Source organism: Typopeltis vanoorti, chromosome 14, assembly GCF_054136105.1.
Source record: "Typopeltis vanoorti isolate ZY-2024b chromosome 14, IOZ_Tvanoo_1.0, whole genome shotgun sequence".
NCBI lineage: Eukaryota > Metazoa > Arthropoda > Arachnida > Uropygi > Thelyphonidae > Typopeltis > Typopeltis vanoorti.
The window spans coordinates 61,458,627-61,476,033 of record NC_143562.1 but is presented as its reverse complement, the minus strand read 5'-3'; the positions used below and the strand labels follow the sequence as shown (position 1 = coordinate 61,476,033).

Genomic DNA, 17,407 nt, shown 5'->3' with positions numbered 1-17,407 from the left:
ACAAAGAATGAAAATAGGCAGAATCATTCAAAATGTCAACTGTGTTGTAAATGGAGAACCTGTAGAACAAGTAAAACATTTCAGCTACTTAGGCACGATTTTTACTGAAGATGGTAAATTAAATATAGAAACAGACAACAGAATCAGCAAAGCTGGTATGGTGGGAAGTCAATTGAATAAATTCATATGGAATAAGAGAGAAATTAGTTGGAACACTAAATTAGCTGTATACAAGAGTGTTCAAACCAGTTTTAACTTATGGATCTGAGAGCTGGGTCAGAAGTAAAACACTTGACCAAGGACTAGAGACCACAGATATGAGAGTCCTGAGAAAGATTAGAGGCGTGAACAGATGGCATCAATGGCAATATCATATTAAAAACGAGGATATTAGGAAAGAACTTGACATTGTCAGCATCCAGGAATGCGTTAGCAGAGCTAATCTCAGGTGGTATGGTCACTTAAACAGAATGGGCGAGGAAAGATTAGCAAAACAAGTGTTCTCTGCCAGGATGGCAGCAAAACGACCCAGAGGAAGACCAAGATATAGGTGCATTGATACGGTACAAAGTGCCTTAGACGATAGAAATATAATATCTGATAATGTAGGAGTCTTGACAAGTAACAGACTGATTTGGAGGAAAATTGTAGATAGGAAGTTAGTAATGATGTAATTTTTTTCATGTGGTACTATCATATCCTGTACACCCCCCTTGAGAGTACATGGCAGGAATTTGATGATGATGATGTAAACAGTACAAAGTCTGAACCTTTCACAGTCTCCGTTGGCCTCTGCCAAGGGTGTGTTCTGTCACCCCTCCTTTTCATAATATTTATGGACTGGATTGATAGGCAGAGCCGAGGCAGTGAGTGTGTCAGAATTGGAAGATATAGCATTGGACATTTGCTTTTTGCAGTGACCTAGGTTCTGCTTAGCTCTTCCACAGATGACCTCCAGCAGACCCTGGATAGGTTCGTAGGTGTTTGTGCAGAAGCTAGAATGAAGATCAGTGTGGCCAAAACTAAAACATTAGTCTCAAGACAATCATCCCAGTGCACCCTACATGCGAGTGGAGTCCCACTGAGGCAGGTGGAGAAGTTTAAATACCTTGGGTCCATATTCCCGAGTGATGGAAAGTAGATACTCGGATTGGCTCAGCAAGTGCAATATTGCAGGAGCTTGGCCGTTCGGTAATATTGAAGCAGGAGTTAAGCTAGAAGGCAAAGCTGGCTGTCTTCAATACAATCTATGTCCCCATCCTCACCTATGGTCATGAGAGTTGGGTAATGACTGAAGGAATGCGGACACCAACCCAAGCGGCTGAAATGAGGTTCCTTCGAGGAGTTGCGGGGCTGACAAGAGTCGACACAGTCAGAAGCTCTGCAATTCAGGAAACCCTCAATACTCAACCGTTGCTTCTCCGTGTTGAGAGATCACAGTTACGTTGGTATGGGCACCTGGTCAGAATGCCACAAGAGAGCCTCCCCCAGCAGGCCCTCTTTGCCAAGCCAGAGGGTGGGAGGCCAAGGACCTGCTGGATAGATTATATCCAAACCCTTGGGTGGATATGTTTGGGAGTCCCACCAGAACACCTGAGCTTGGTGAAGGATCGTGACCATCGGAAGTTCTTCTTACAGCTGCTGCCCCTCAACCCAGTTAGGAAAGGTGGGCCTTGAAGATGAATGAATGGGCCACTTTTCTTTGAACTAATCCATAGAACTGGACCTGTGATCTGCATGATCTTGGCTGTGCACTATCAAGACATGTTAAAACATTTTGTCATCACACAACTGCAGCAAAGAGGGTGCCTGAACATAACAGTATTGATGCAAGATAGAGAACCTCCCAACACAGGACATGAAGTTCAACAATTATTGCTTCAACATTTCACAAAGGACAGAGAAATCAATCACTCATTTTCTATGAAATTGCCACTGTATTCACCAGACCTTGGATAGGGTGCCTTCCAAATCTGAGGGTATTTCATCGACTGGTTTTCTCTACAGATTGCTCTACATATGGTTACTTTAATTTGAAACACCCAGTATTATCAAGTAAGTACTATTCTTAATTAGTATTAGCCTAATCAAGAATGCTTTCTACATTTACATTGTTCTGAAAAATCAATGAACTGAATATTTTAGGTAAGTTACATATTAAGTTATACTTACATTCTCGTATAATTAAATATGCCATAGAAAGGATCACTGTATGTCCACTATAGATATAATCCCCACAGAAGGTATGGCGACCATTGATAGACAAACCAAAGCCACTTAGCAGGTGAATCACTCTTTTTAAAATTATAACAGGACTGGTTGAATTGGCCTAATAATGCAGACAATAGTTATTTAAAAAATTAAAAATAGAGGAATTCTAGCTAGCATAAAAGAGCATAATTAGCATTTCGCTGTGATGTCAAAAATCACTTCTGTTGTTTGAGCAATTGAGCCTTAATATGACTATAGAAATGGTTGCCAGTATGTTGTTAGACTTGTTATTAGTGTCAGTTAACAATAACTCTTGTAAAATTCGAAAGATTAATAAGCTGGATGCTAAAAACAATGGATGTGACTTTAAAACATCAGAACATCTAAGTTATACAAACAAGACAAATATTAAATTTAATATTTTCATTAGAAACAGTGAATAATTTTCAATATTCATATTATGTACATTTAAATCCTTTCTTTTAAGCTTACACGATGATCCGAATGCATTTTTTGAAAATTATGGAGACAACTACAGTGTTTGAATAAAAACTTTAGTTTAATATAACTAAAATCTACATTCGACGTTTCGACCTTTATGTCAAGGTCATCACCTGGAGCAGTGGTCACCAAAGGGGTCTATATCGACCCCCTGGGATCGATATGACATTGTTAGGGGTCGATTCGGGCTCAGGGGTCGACAGAAAAATATAAGACATCATTGTATGGGTAATATTTAATTCGGTTAACTTGGATTACCTCCATGACAAAAGACATGGAGGTAATGACAACGTAATTAAGAGTGAATCATGGGATCAGTACGTCCATCTTACAGGTCCATGAATAGGACCTGTAAGATGGAGTAAAGTCATGAAAATAGTTACTGAGGCCAATCAAGTAGGCCAAAATGACGTATTTACCAATAAACAGATGTTGGTGGTTCCTGCCGGCCAGCGCACTGGGAGCGAGATTGCAACACGTGCGTGGTTCTTATTTACTGATACTTACAAGTATTCGATCCCAGTCTCATTTTTGCGCATCGACATACAAGTGAGCATTAATGTTCTAAAATTCATCAACATACATATTATAATTTAATCGTTATTCATTCACGAACTAAACTTCTCTATGTTGAAGAGAAGAGCAGCGCTGGTAGTAATACCAGTGATATTACTAGTGATAGTAATATAATAATATATACTATATTATACATACAATAAATAATCTAAAAACTCACATAAGCGTCTTTTTTTGCTTGTCCTATTATAATTACGTAATAGTAAAATATAGGGGGTCGATAAAAAGTCAAGTAACGCTTGAAGGGGTCGACGGACTTTGGCGACCCCTGATCTGAAGCATACAACTATACACAGAAAACAAGCTACACTACAATCAAACTGGGTTGTTAAAGATATTGACCAACCGCTACAACAATTGTCGGCCTGACCTCTGGTGGGAAAAAAAAAAATTATACATCAACGCTAGAGTCCTATTATTAGTGATATCTGTTGGTTGTAGAAAGATACTTGTTGCGCCCAATGTATTTCTACAACCAACAGATAACACTAATAATAGGACTCTAGCATTGATGTATAATTTTTTTTTCTTTTTCACCAGAGGTCAGGCCAAAAATTGTTGAAGCGATTGATCAGTATCTTTAACAAACCAGTTTGATTGTAGTGTAGCTTGTTTTCTGTGTATAGTTGTATGCTCCAGATGATGACCATGACATAAAGGTCGAAACGTCGAATGTATATTTTAGTTATATTAAACCCAAGTTTTTATTCAAACACGGTAGTTGTCTCCGTAATTTTCAAAAAATGTATGTACATTTAAGATCAGTCAAAACTACATTTTCATAAAAATCATTAAATCTATTAACATCGCTATCTTGATTTAAATTATTTTTGATAAGGAATTAAACCAACCAGATTAGTGATCCCATTACCACTCACACAAATTTAAATGGATCTGCCCTGGTAACCACCTGTTTACCATAATATCCATATCAGTTCTTACATAATCTTCAATACTAATAATATCACTCATTCTTAGACTGTCTCATTTCAATGAAATTTATACTTTGGAAATTAGCTCATATCCAACCTAATGTACAGAAGGGAAGAATCTGTACCAAATTATAGATCCATGGCTGAACACACGTTCTTTCCAAAATAAGAGAACAGCCATTTCAGCACAATATATATATATATTTTTATGAAAAAAATTGAATGACTAGAACCGAGATTTAATTAAAAAGGTTTTAATATAAACACACTACTAGTTTCGGCCTGTAACAGCCTTCTTCAGGTGACATTATAAAAGAAAAAACACTAAACATTGAGGGTTAAAAGACTATGAACAACATAGACAGTCTTTATACATAATTAGCATGAAAATTGTAGTTGTATTTATTTATATATATGTATTTATTTATATATATATTAGTAAGAAGATTGATTCTGTTTCTGACATGTTAACTATTATCTAATGATTGAACTCAGATTATAAAGAAACGAGTAAATTTAATATATCCACACAACTAGTTTCATCAGGATGCAGACTTCATGAGGTGTGATAACATAAAAGTAAATAAAAGAACATAACATTGCACTTCAGAGCATTAAAAAACTGTAATTATGTTTGAACTGGAGTCCGAGCTACAGTTCTAGTGTTATGCACATGCAAGCGTATGACTTCTCGTGTTCGCCAATACTGAATAGCAGAGCTATGAGAATCTGGCAAACTGCAACTGAGATTGCTGTTCGTGTGGGAGGAGTCTAGGATTATTTCTTTTGATTCAAGGATAGGACATTCTAGTTCATCGTAACATTTGTGTATGGTGGATGTTAAATTCCAGTCTATTTGATATTGGTGGCCATCATTTTAGTTAACTGAGAAAAAGCGTAGCCAGAGAGGGTGCTGGCTCAGGTTATACGAGATGTCTCTCTGGTGTTCTTTGAGACGGAAAAAAATACTTTTAGGTTTAACCGTAATATGTCTTCCCACAATCTCACACTATTCTGTAGACAACTGGAAACTAAAGATGGTGATGATTTTCTTTGGGGTGGCTTAGGATTGACCGGAGTTTTGGTAAAGTGCAGAAACACGTTTTGATATTGAACCTCTAAAATTCTTGCCAGTTTAGGGGAGAGGGAACTGAAGTAAGGTAAGGAGATGTAGGCTCTGGGGTTAGTAGAAACCTCATTAGTATGTTGATGACAATGGTATAGTAGTTTGTTAATATGTTTCAAAGAGTAACCATTATTTATGAAGGTTCTTTTAAGATGTTTCAGTTCATTTTGGAGCTCTCCTTTGTCTAATAATACGGAACTGGCACGATGAGCGAGAGTGGATATGATGCCAAATTTCTGTGGGGGATAGTGGTGAGAGGACGCATGTAAATACCTATCTGTATGTATAGGTTTTCTGAAGATTGAGATTTTTAAAGCATCAGTTATCCTGGTAAGTTTGATGTCTGGAAAGGCCAGAGAACTGTTTTTTACTTCAAGTTTGGTGGTAAACGTGAAAGTTTCTGTGCCGTGCTCCCATATCAGGAAAACATCATCTACATACTTGTCAAATTTTAGGTTTCAGCTAAGCAGAAGAAATAGCTTTTTCTTCAAAATCTTCGAGAAAAATGTTTGCTAGTACCAGAGACAGTGGACTACCCATCTGCTATTTTGTTTGTAAATCTTTTCTTTAAACCTGAATTAATACAATGTAAAAGTAAAGAGAACATCTTTTTTTGCTAAGTCGAAGCTTGCAATGATATCTGAATTGTTGAGTTTAGAGTTTTTTTTATCTTTGAAACAAAGTCAACTGAATTTTTGATGAAAGAAGATTTCCCTGTGAGGTCTTTCAAGGAGGCAGCGAGATCTTTTGACAAGTTATATGTAGGGGAGTCGATACTTTCAACTATGGGCCTTAAAGGAGTATTTTATTTGTGTATCTTTGGAAGGCCATACAATCGGGGAATAAATGGATGAAGAGATCTTAGAGGAAGGCGGATATTTCTTGGTAGTTCCGTGATATGGGAGAACAGCACACAGACAACCTTCAAGCTTTTCTAAATCATTTAAATAACTTTCATCCCCAAATCAAGTTTACTGCCAAACTTGAAGTAAACGGTTCTCTGGCCTTTCTAGACATCAAACTTACCAGGATGACTGATACTTTAAAAATCTCAATCTTCAGAAAACCTACACATACAGATAGATACCTACATGCATCCTCTCACTACAGAAATCTGGCATCATATCCACTCTCGCTCATTGTGCCAGTTCCGTATTTTTAGATGAAGAAGAGCTCCAAAATGAACTGAAATCTTAAAAGGACCTTCATAAATAATGGTTACTCTTTGAAAAGTATTAACAAACTACTATACCACCATCATCAACATACTAATGAGGTTTCTACTAAGCCCAGAGCCTACATCTCCATACCTTACATCAGTTCCCTCTCCCCTAAACTGGCAAGAATTTTAGAGGTTCAATATCAAAACGTGTTTCTCCATTGAGATGAAGGGTCAACTCAATGGTCTTTTGATGAAGATCTTTACAGATGTTCACACGGTGCTCCATCTGGTCAGAAGCGACAGGGAATGAACCTGGTAGTGCCGCAATGCATTTCTCTCATGATCATTTGAGCTGTTCCATATGAAATCCCAACTCTGTCAGCAACTTCCTAGATGGTGATGCATCGATCTGCACAGATGATCTATCGATTTCTTCCAACATTTTCGTCATTTGTGCTGGTGGGTGGTCGTTCTACACTTCTAAAAATGCGAGTGCCACGCAAAACACTGAGTTCTGCTGGTGGCTTCATTTTTATATACCTTACGAAGTAATTCAAAGGTCACTTTTGCAGATTTCCTTCGTTTTACACAAAACTTTAACTGGCCCTTTTTCTAATTCTGCATTCATGGAGAAATTGCAGAACAGCACAAACATGATAATAACAACACATGTTACACAAGTTCTGGTGCACACAGCTCATCACCATGTGGCAGGCTGACTCAAAAAAGTCTATGTCACTGACACCTGGCAGCGTGAGACTAATTCAACCTGTCACCAAGTATTCTGCACAGTCTGGTTTCTTTTTGAAAGCACCTCGTATTAGCCTTGGCCTTTCCCTTTTCTCCAAATTTTTTCCCAGAATATTTCTATATGCCTGATGGAATTCATTTCCTACTTTTTAGTTCTCCAATAAGAATAGTGTTTTTTTGGTTTCTTTATATAAGCTGCCTGCTCTAATGACTTGAAAAATTCCTCCACTTCTTCCTTAGGATAATCTGCGAGACCATAGGCACAAATCAGTTTCATTGTCCATTTTGAAGTTTGCCTACAGAACTTCTTGAAATTGCCTTCCAATCAAGAAGTTCATCTTCAATGTTTGGTGTTGAATGCTATTACTACTTCCTTTCCTTGATCACTATTGCCTGAATATAACATTCTATGATTATTTAGTAAATTGCACCTGTTTTAGCCTTCGTTCAAGTAACACCAATTATGTACATATGGTACTTTTCCGGTTCTTCTGCGAAGTGTTTTTTAAGAAATCGGAAAAAATCCTTATTTAAAAAAAAGCAGTTATTTAATTTAGTTAAGGAATCCCACAGGCTGAACTAGAATTATTTGAGTATGACATCATCTGCATGAAGTAGATTTGAGATTAGCAGTTTTGTTATCAGGTGTAATGTTTCTTTCCTTCATAATGTGATCTACGTAGATAACTGCAGAGTGTGCACCCTTGTCATATAAAACTGATTTTACATCAGACCATCTTCCAGTACCTCCTTGAATCCTAACTGCAAACATTGCTCGGTATAACATCCTACTTACCTCGCACTGTAGTGTTACAGCATTTTCCGAACAGCTTAGCACTTTTTAGTAAGCTTCAAAAAGATTTGACAGTCATATTCGGCTTTTTATGTTGAGCCCATACACGAGAGGTTGGTAGATCAACCTATAGTACAATAGTACCATGTATGGGTTGGGAAAGAAGGTACTTGTTCACATTGGATTTGAATGACTGTATATTGTATTCCTTAGAGAACACATCACATCAAAGGGAAGACTGTTCTATAGTATAGCAGTTGCAGGGATGGAGGAGGAGGAGAAGAAGAAACATGTTCTGTGTAGGGATGTTGAGCAGCAGCTGCACGTGTTCCAACAAGCTTAGTACTAATTGGGGGAATTACTGATGCTATTTCGGATGAACATTTTCCATGGAAATATTTTAAGAAAACACATAGTGCAGAGACCGATCATCTGTGCAAAAGTGGGGAGAGCGAGTTGGTAAGAGATGGGTCATTAATAAGTGACTGCTCTCCTGTGTATTGAGTCGAGCATTTTGAGGGAGCTTTTGGGGGCCCTATCCCATATGTGGGAGCAGTATTTGATGGTTGGAGAGATTTGCGATTTGTATAAGGTTAACAGCTGTTCAAGGGTGAAGTAACGTCTTGAGCAAAAGAGAAATCCTAGTTTTTTAGAAGCTGAGGATGCAATGGTTGTTATGTATTTATGCCATGAGAGACTTGATGTCAGGATAATTCCAAGAAGAGAGATTTCAAACAATCTGGAAATTTGGGTATTGTCAAAAAGGATAATGGTTCTCTTTTTTATGGGAAATAAGACAGTAATGGGAAACTGTGTACTGGGTTAGAGGTAAGCTGAAGTAGGTCATTGATATATAGTAGGAAGAGGAATGGTGAGAGGATAAGGAACCATCCACCACCACATATAGTGTGCATCTAGACAAAGCTGGCAATCCAACTACAGCCATCTTGAGATAGACCAAACAATGGCAGCTTGCTTAAAAAGCCCTTGTGCCAGACCTGGTCAAACGCCTTGCAGATAATGTCCAACTGCTTGAGATTCACCAGACTTCTCCATGGATGGGGTGACATATGTGAGAAAATCTCCTGTTGATCAGCAGTGATGGATACTGGCTGTCGTTTATTAGACAGGTAGCGTAGTAGTTGGGAATTGATGATTTTTTTCCCATTACTTTAGACAGGACTGAGGCGAGTGAGATGGGGTGGTAGCTGGATGGCAGTGACTTGTCTCCCTTCTTGGGAATGAGTTGTGTAATATTTGTTATTATTTACTTATTACTTGTAATGTCTTTTGCACTATACTTTCTATATATTATCTTTTCTTACTCTGCCTATATTAGATATCTTTTTATCTTTATTCTAAGTGTCTTTATTTTTCTCTATACTTTCTATATTATCTATATGCCATTATTCTAATTTAACTGTGTGCGCTTTTTCTCTCTGAATCTTTCTTGCTTATGTCATTACGTACTATGTTTATCTACCCTTCGCACTACGAGTCTTATGCCTAAGATACTAGAAAATTTATTTAATTTAGACTGCACCACTAATATCATTTAATTAGCATAAAACTCAATAATACGACCGGCAGATTTCTCGCTCTAACACAAATTCCTTCAATAAAACTTTACACAAACAGTCGTGGTCTATTCTTTTACTTAACTTTACGCTTCGGCTATATCACTTAGTTTCCCACTCACCAGTCCAATTTATTTAGGAACAGTGCAGTTGTAAAAATAAACAAACAGGCAGCACTCTTTTAACAAAAACAGCAAAACAATTTACTTACATTACTATGAAATATACATGAATTTAGACATAGGGAGATTGTTTTCTCTATCCATTCATAAAATCTTTAGCATAAATTATAACTTATTTACTTTAACGCTAATTAACTTCTTTAACTCACAATCTAATTTCTCTCCACTTACAAATTCAACTTATTAAACTTCTAGTTTACTTGCAAAAAGGTTAGCTAACTCTCTGTTAAGTTATCTTTATAAAACTTATATCAATTTCCAATACGCCAATCGATTCTCTTACTACTATTGAACAATCTCTTAAAAGTCCATCTACAACCTACTATGAGAGGGAATATACAAAAGTTTTAACTTACAAAAAGACTCAGCATCGCACATTCAGTCAAAAGTCTTTCACTACAGTCTTATGGCATTTCTTTCAATTCAGACCTTGAGCTTTCTCAGGAATGTATGGCTTCAGTAATATATCTCAATGGGCAAATAGTGGGCTGTGAACTACGACCGGCAAAAGGTTGTTCTCCCATGGCGAAAAAGAAAATCTTCCGAGCGAAGTTGCTTCGGATAATTTACATCGCCTTTTCTCCTCTGCTTCGGCTCGCCAAAAATGCCTGGACAACTGCAGTCTCCAATAGCTTGAACAGCCGCCTCCAATGACCATAATTGCCACCAACTGACTCTCTTATGGACTCCTGAATCTGTTCCCTCTTCTGGCAATGACTGGAAGCCTTCTCTCTTGCGACGTCTCAAACCAGGAAGCCCTTTATGCTTGGCTCAGTCCCTTTTTATTATCCTTCTCTGAGACCTCACACGAAGTTTGTAACCCCCAAAGAATTCAGCATGATTCTTTCATCTTAAGTTTCAAGTTCGGTCCGCCCTTTGTTCTCTACTTTGCTATCTTTTGATTGTAAGTTGCTGGCCATCAGAAAGTTGTTTGAACCTTTCAGACTGACTTCTGAGGTGTTTACGTGCAGAGCTTCTAAGCCTTTCACATACATACAAAATTTCATAAACAACCTTTCTTATGCCACCATGTAGATCTATTACGTACAGCTCCGGCAGCAAAATATTGCCTTGTTTTTTAACACTCTGAAATATTCTTATTAAAGGAGTATATACAGTTAACTTCTGAAGGGTTATTTACAAAAAATATCTAGTACAATACAGACAAACAAGTTATTCTTACAACATTCTCATGGGACTTGACCTCTGTAAAAAAATCTATATCAAGTGCTTTGATATTTTTAAGCTACAATGAATTTTTACAGTTGAATATAGGCCAAATTCCAGGCTGTGGGATAGATACCAGTGGAGTAAGACTGTCTGTGTGTGTGTGCGTGTATAAGAAGCGACATAGGACAGGAGACAGTTCTGATGCACAAACCTTCAATACAATTGAAGGAATGCCATCAGGGCCAGGAGACTATGTCTAATTTGAACAGTATTTTACTGATCTTGCTTTCTGGCAAAAGGAGATGCCCATTTCCTTTTGCAAAAGGAAATGGGCATTGTATGTTGGGCATCTGGAATGGTTGGGGACATCTGCCATTGTCAATTATGCATGCATTGGAAGTATGGGGTCAGGAGACTGACCTTTTCTGTAGGTGATGATGCAATGGAGCCATCTGGGTATGATAGAGGTGGGAATAGTGTTGAGCAAAAATTGACCGATTGCTTTGGTGAGGGATCAAAAGGCTCGGTTGCCATTTGGACAGACTGCTAATTTCCTGCTTTTTGCTCTTTCGAACTCTGTTTTGGAAGCATCGATTGCTTTCTTTGCATTTATTTCCGGCTTGGGTAAGCTCTAAAGGAGGATGGGGTTCTTGATTTGAGCCTGTAATGGTATGTTTAGTTTTTCATTTGTACAGCCTTGGCTGATCTTTCGGAAAACCAGGGTTTTACGAAAGATTTAGTTAGGAAATGGCACGTCAGAGTACTGTGGGAAATGTGCGATTCCATGCCAGTGAGGATTACTTTGGTTATGAGTTTGGGTTGAAAGGTCAGAAGCAAGTCTAACCATGGGAATAAGGCATAGAAATTGCAGAGGCTGTCCCACTTGGCACTGTTTTAATGTCAAACTACTCTTGTATGGGAGTGGCTGTGTTAGCATTGTTGCATGGGGGAGGAGACAAACACTAGGTTGCAGTCAGAATTGCCTAGCAGACCCTCTATATTCACTGTGTATTTGGAAGGGTCATTGGTCAGGAAGAGGTCTAGGGTATTTGAAGAGTGGTTTGGGTTGTCAGGTATTCTGGTTGGCATCTGAACTAGTTGTGCAAGGTCATTAGTGAAGGCGAATGTTTCAGCATCTCTGCCCGCAAGATCTGTACAACTGGAGAAGGAAAGCCAGTTGGTGTTGTGGACATTAAATCTCCTAGGAGGATGATTTCGCTGTTGGGAAAGTGGGACTGGAGAAAGAAGATTTTTAAGGAGAGGGAAAAGAGCTCAGAGTGGTTGGTTGCATTAGGGGAGTGATAAATTCATATGCTATCTCTGACTGAGTTGAGTAGGGATATTTTGATCCAAAGAAGGTCATAGTTGGGCGATTCTAGGTTGGGTGCTCTCTGGCAAGGTATGTCAGAGCGAATGTATGCACAGACTCCAACCTTGGGTTAAAAGGAGTTAAAGAGTGTGTAGTCTGGAAGGTTTAGATGAATAGTGCTGGAGGGAGGCAAGATTTGAGTTTCTGCCAGAAAGAGTAGGTGGGGTTTGGTAGACAGCAGGTGATAGCGGACACTATTAAGGTTGGAGTTTAGGCCACGGATGTTGGTGAAGTGGATTTGTAGGGTTTCGTGAATCATATGTTTGGCAGGTAAGGGTCTTGCAGATTTCCTATGCAGTGCCTGCATACTGGTCCCCATGGTGGCTGCTAGTGGCGTCACTTGGTTTTTGCATCAATTTAACTTGTCTGTAGTCGATGGTCCAACTGTGGTCACCATTTTGACGTTTTTCTGCAAGTTGTCTTCGAAGCTGGCCTAAACTCAGGTTGTTCTTCCCCAAGTCTTACTTAGTATAATCACATATTCTTCACATAAATCTTACCTGAAAAACACTAATTTTCACATTTGGCTTTTTTAATGGATGGGTATGCAGCTCTACTCTCCTCATGTGAAATTAGGCCTACATAATGCTATATATCTGTAAAATTTTGACTTAAATACATGTGTTTTTGAGCATTTCGGGATGAATGCAATCTACTCCAGCTGCCTTTTCCCATTTAATTTTTTGATGGTTTTTCTAACCTTGGGTATCGACATACTCCTGATTACATTAATCTTGAATATTTTCTACCAATGTTCTATCTGCTTATCTCATTTCATAATCTTTCAAAGTAATTATTCCAAACATTCAGAATATGACGATGGATTATGTTTTGTTAAATCTTCAACAGTTGCATTGGCATTTCTTGCAATAGTGGCTTCCAGCATATTATCAAGAGAGACAGTGTCCAGAGCAAGAGGAGTCTTTCAAGCTAAAGTCCCCTTGTTAAAATTTTTGGAACCATCACTGGCACTTTTGCACATTGAAAACATTATTACCATACACTTCTTACACAATTTATTTGAACTCAAAGCATGATGGGCTAATGTGCTTTTCAGTAACCTCCATAGTGATAAAGGGTTATTTAAATAACTAATGTATAATGTTCTTGCAAGGTGGAATTCCCTAGAATGAGGCCGTCTCAGCTTGGCAGTACTTATAAAGCTCTAAAAATTCATGTTTAGACAAGCTGAGATATGTTTGAACAAGTACAGTATAAAAACATTAGTATTGGGATAACCTAATATAACTTCCCAAAATTGAAAGTTTTAGGCAATCGTTTTTGTTCAGATTCAAGTTGTGGATGTGTGCTTCGCAGCTTTCTTTGTAGTCTTGGTAAAGTGTTGAGTGGTCAAATATCCCCCAGATAAACAGGATTGGATAAACTACTACAAAAATCACACCATAAGTAACTATTTTCATTTAAATCCTTACCTTTGGAGAACAAAAATAGGTAGTACTAGCCACTGGTACCTGAGTAACAAAAATGGTAATGCTTCTTAAGAAGTACAAGATTCCCATAATCATAAAACACCGCCGTAGAATTATAAACCTGAAAAATTGTATGAAAACCAACAATTGTATATTAATTTTAAAAAAATTATCAGTAGTATTTAAGCTTTCATACATGGAACAGGATTTTCAATAACTGAATGAAAGAGGAGACTCATTCATATCCAAATAAACCAATTAAATGCATATAAAAAACATCAACTTCGTTAATTTTAAAGAAGTAAAATATATCAAAATTAACTATATACTAATTTTCTGCTAGTGTATTATCAAAAATAACCCATATTGAAATGTTTGGGATTTTATACAGTCCCAATAAGAAGTTTAAACTTTAAACTTCGGGTTTCCAAGAAGACGTACTAACTTCTAATAAAATAGAGCTGATTGTGTGATATGCATTTTCATTTTAGATGTGTTCAGTTTCATTTGAACAAGTTTCCTGGCAAATGTATTTTGACACATAACATGGCCATTCTTGAAAGCGACAGATAGCTGAAAGCTATACTGCTTTCAAGTTTTAAGATAGCTTGAAATATGAATTCAAACTATGAGAACCAGCGTAATTTTCTATGTAGGTTATAAATAGATTTTTGAACAATCTTATATTCTCTTGTCTACAGAACACAAATTGGAAGTAAATGATGGTTTAAAAGAAAAGAAAACAACCATGGGCATTTCTGCAATGCCCATGGGTACTTGAATACTTACGAGGGTGGTCTGAAAAGTTCTCAGTCTCGACCATAGATGGCAACACTATCGGCAAGATTTTTTTTTTTGTAAGTTAGTACTTCTGTCATAAGCATCCATGTGAAATTGCAAGTCATTCTATCAAGTAGTTTGTTTTATACAGCTATCTGAAGCAAAAGTGTTGTGTGTATCCCTTGAAACGGATAAAATTGAGTATCATGCGGTTATAAAATTCTTTGTAAAAGAAGATTTAACACCAAAAGGAAATTCATTCGAAGTTCATAAAAGTTGATCGCACTCTTCTCCTTCATTTTTGACAATTAAGAAATGGGCTGCCAAGTTTAAACGTATCCATACCAGCCATGAAGATGATCCACATGAAGGACGTCCAAAACGTGTCCAGAAATCATTGATTAAGTGCAGGATATGGTATTGGATGACCGGCGAGTCAAAATGCGTGAATTATAAACCAAGATTTTCAATAACTGAATGAAAGAGGAGACTCATTCATATCCAAATAAACCAATTAAATGCTGAGACTAAGCATTTCAAAAGAATGTGTAGGATATATTTTGCATGAAGTCTCAGCATTTAATTGGTTTATTTGGATATGAATGAGTCTCCTCTTTCATTCAGTTATTGAAAATCTTGGTTTATAATTCACGCGCTTTGACTCGCCGGTCATCCAATACTATATCCTGCACTTGTTCAATGATTTCTGGATGTCCTTCATGTGGATCATCTTCAAGGCTTGTATCGCCATGTTTAAACTTGGCAGCCCATTTCTTAATCTGCTTTGAGCAAGCATAGAACCCATCAAAAATGCACTTGCATGAAAATCTCTAAACAGTGCTTGGAGAATTTTAACAAGAATAAAACTGATTTTGTGCATCGATTTATTACTATGGATGAGACTCTAATTCACCATTACACACTAGAATCAAAACAGTGGACAGAAGCTGGTTGTTCAGCGCTAAATAGCATCATGGCATTGGTGTATTGGGATGCTAAAGGCATTTTGTTTATTAATTATCTTGAAAAGGGTAAAACAATAACTGGGGAACATTATTCCGAATCTTTTAACCAGACTAGATGAAAAAAATCTGAGAAAAGCCAGTTTGCAGAAGAAAAAAATATATCTTTCATCAGGACAATGCACCTGTCCACAAAAGTGTTTTGACAATGAGAAAATTAAGGGAGCTGTAATATGAATTGTTGGAACATCCACCTTATTCCCCAGATATGGCTCCATCTGACTTCTATCTCTTCCCAAAACTAAAACTCTTCCTCCCTGGTCAGCGCTTTTCTTCAAATCAAGAGGCAATTGTAGCTATAGAGGGGTATTTTGCAGATCTTACTGAGAACCACTACAGGGACAGGATAATGGCGCTGGAGCATCACTGGAATAAATGTATGTCTTAAGGGAGATTATGTTGAAAAATAAAAGTAATTTTGAAATTATTAATTTGTTTTTTCATTGTTAAGCCGAGAACTTTTCAGACCACCCTCGTATATAGTCAATGCCATTAATGATCTGACTTGATATAGGTTTAAATTCAATTTCTTACCACTGTCTCAAGCCAGAATAGAATCATTGGTGAGCTGCATCAAACGTGTGGGTTGAATGCCACAGTCTAAAATGTCAATGAGCAGAAATGTATGCAAATTTAATACTAACACAAAGCAACAATGGAAGGTTTCCCTTGTTAATACACTATTTTAACTGATAATTGTTAAATGGAAGGAATATAATAGCAAGGGTCTCATAGTTTGCAAAATTCTTTGATTCTAATACCATTTAAAAATATTCATTAGGTGTTTTGAAGAATGCAATAGGCATTCTTCAAAACTTCATTACTAAGATTCATTTTGTATGTCTGCACATGCATGCTATTCCTCAACAAATTGTATTAATTTCAATATTTGTAATAAAAAAAAAAAAGCTGTTACCAATGAACTATTTGTAAAGGAAAATGTATTTCAAAATTATATATAGAAATAACTCCATTCTAATTGAATGGAAAAAATTTAGGCTGTAACCTAAATTCCTTTAAAGGGTTACACTTTAACTTCAATTTTTGACTCCCAACCAACCCCCTTTAACTGCTGATTTTATATTCTACTGACATTGTCCCATGTGCTGAATTAATTTTGCAAAAAATTTATAAATAAAATCAATTAAAATTCTTACTGAAGTAAGAAGTCTGGACAGCATCATACATTCTTGATATGCACTTGTTCACTCACAAAAGTGGCAATAATAGTTTTATAAAATTACACACATTAATTTATGTAGAAATTAATCAAAATATATAAAGAGCACTATTATTTACAACACAGTTATTACTAAGCCTACCAAGTGCCAGGTTATGAAAATCCTAAAAATTTAGCATATTTTTCAAAACAGGGCTGTACACAGAGTCCAACGTCACATTTGGTGCACATATACCGGCTCTCATGACACTTCTTCTGCTCAAGAGTGGTATTGGAACAGACATAACAAACTCGAGCTGCATTCTTCTTCTCAGTAGAAGTTACAAGAGAAGGGAAATGCCTTTCTTTGAGATGCAGTGGTTGATCTCCAGGTGATGGACGTCCTTTCAACCTCCCTGTTGTTCTGGAGATACGATACTTTTGAATTATTTCCCTGATAACCATGAGTTAGTAGTCTGCTAAGTTGTTTTTTTCCAAATTTTACATTATAGAGACAGTGAGAATTTAGTATGATCATATCCAGAAGATGGAAAAATAGTTTTTTGTAATAGCTAGAAAAATATAAAGTTCTTGAGGGGTGTTTTTCCAATGTTTTAGTCGTGAAGATGGTCTATTATTTGTGGTGAAGGTATGACACTTGTTTGTT

The 17,407-nt window shown here is 37.0% G+C and overlaps 1 protein-coding gene across 2 annotated transcripts in view; it reads right to left on the bottom strand.

Annotated features, from left to right (window-relative positions):
• Positions 1 to 17,407, bottom strand: part of LOC150099531 (phosphatidylcholine:ceramide cholinephosphotransferase 1-like) — a 122,068-nt gene that overhangs the window by 39,138 nt on the left and 65,523 nt on the right. For both annotated transcript variants that reach the window (XM_090404524.1, XM_090404523.1), the window contains exons 3-4: positions 13,783 to 13,900; positions 2,173 to 2,329 (exon numbers count right to left, since the gene is read on the bottom strand). In XM_090404524.1, coding sequence (XP_090260650.1) covers positions 2,173 to 2,329; positions 13,783 to 13,900 — 275 coding nt within the window. The remainder of the gene's footprint in view (positions 1 to 2,172; positions 2,330 to 13,782; positions 13,901 to 17,407) is intronic.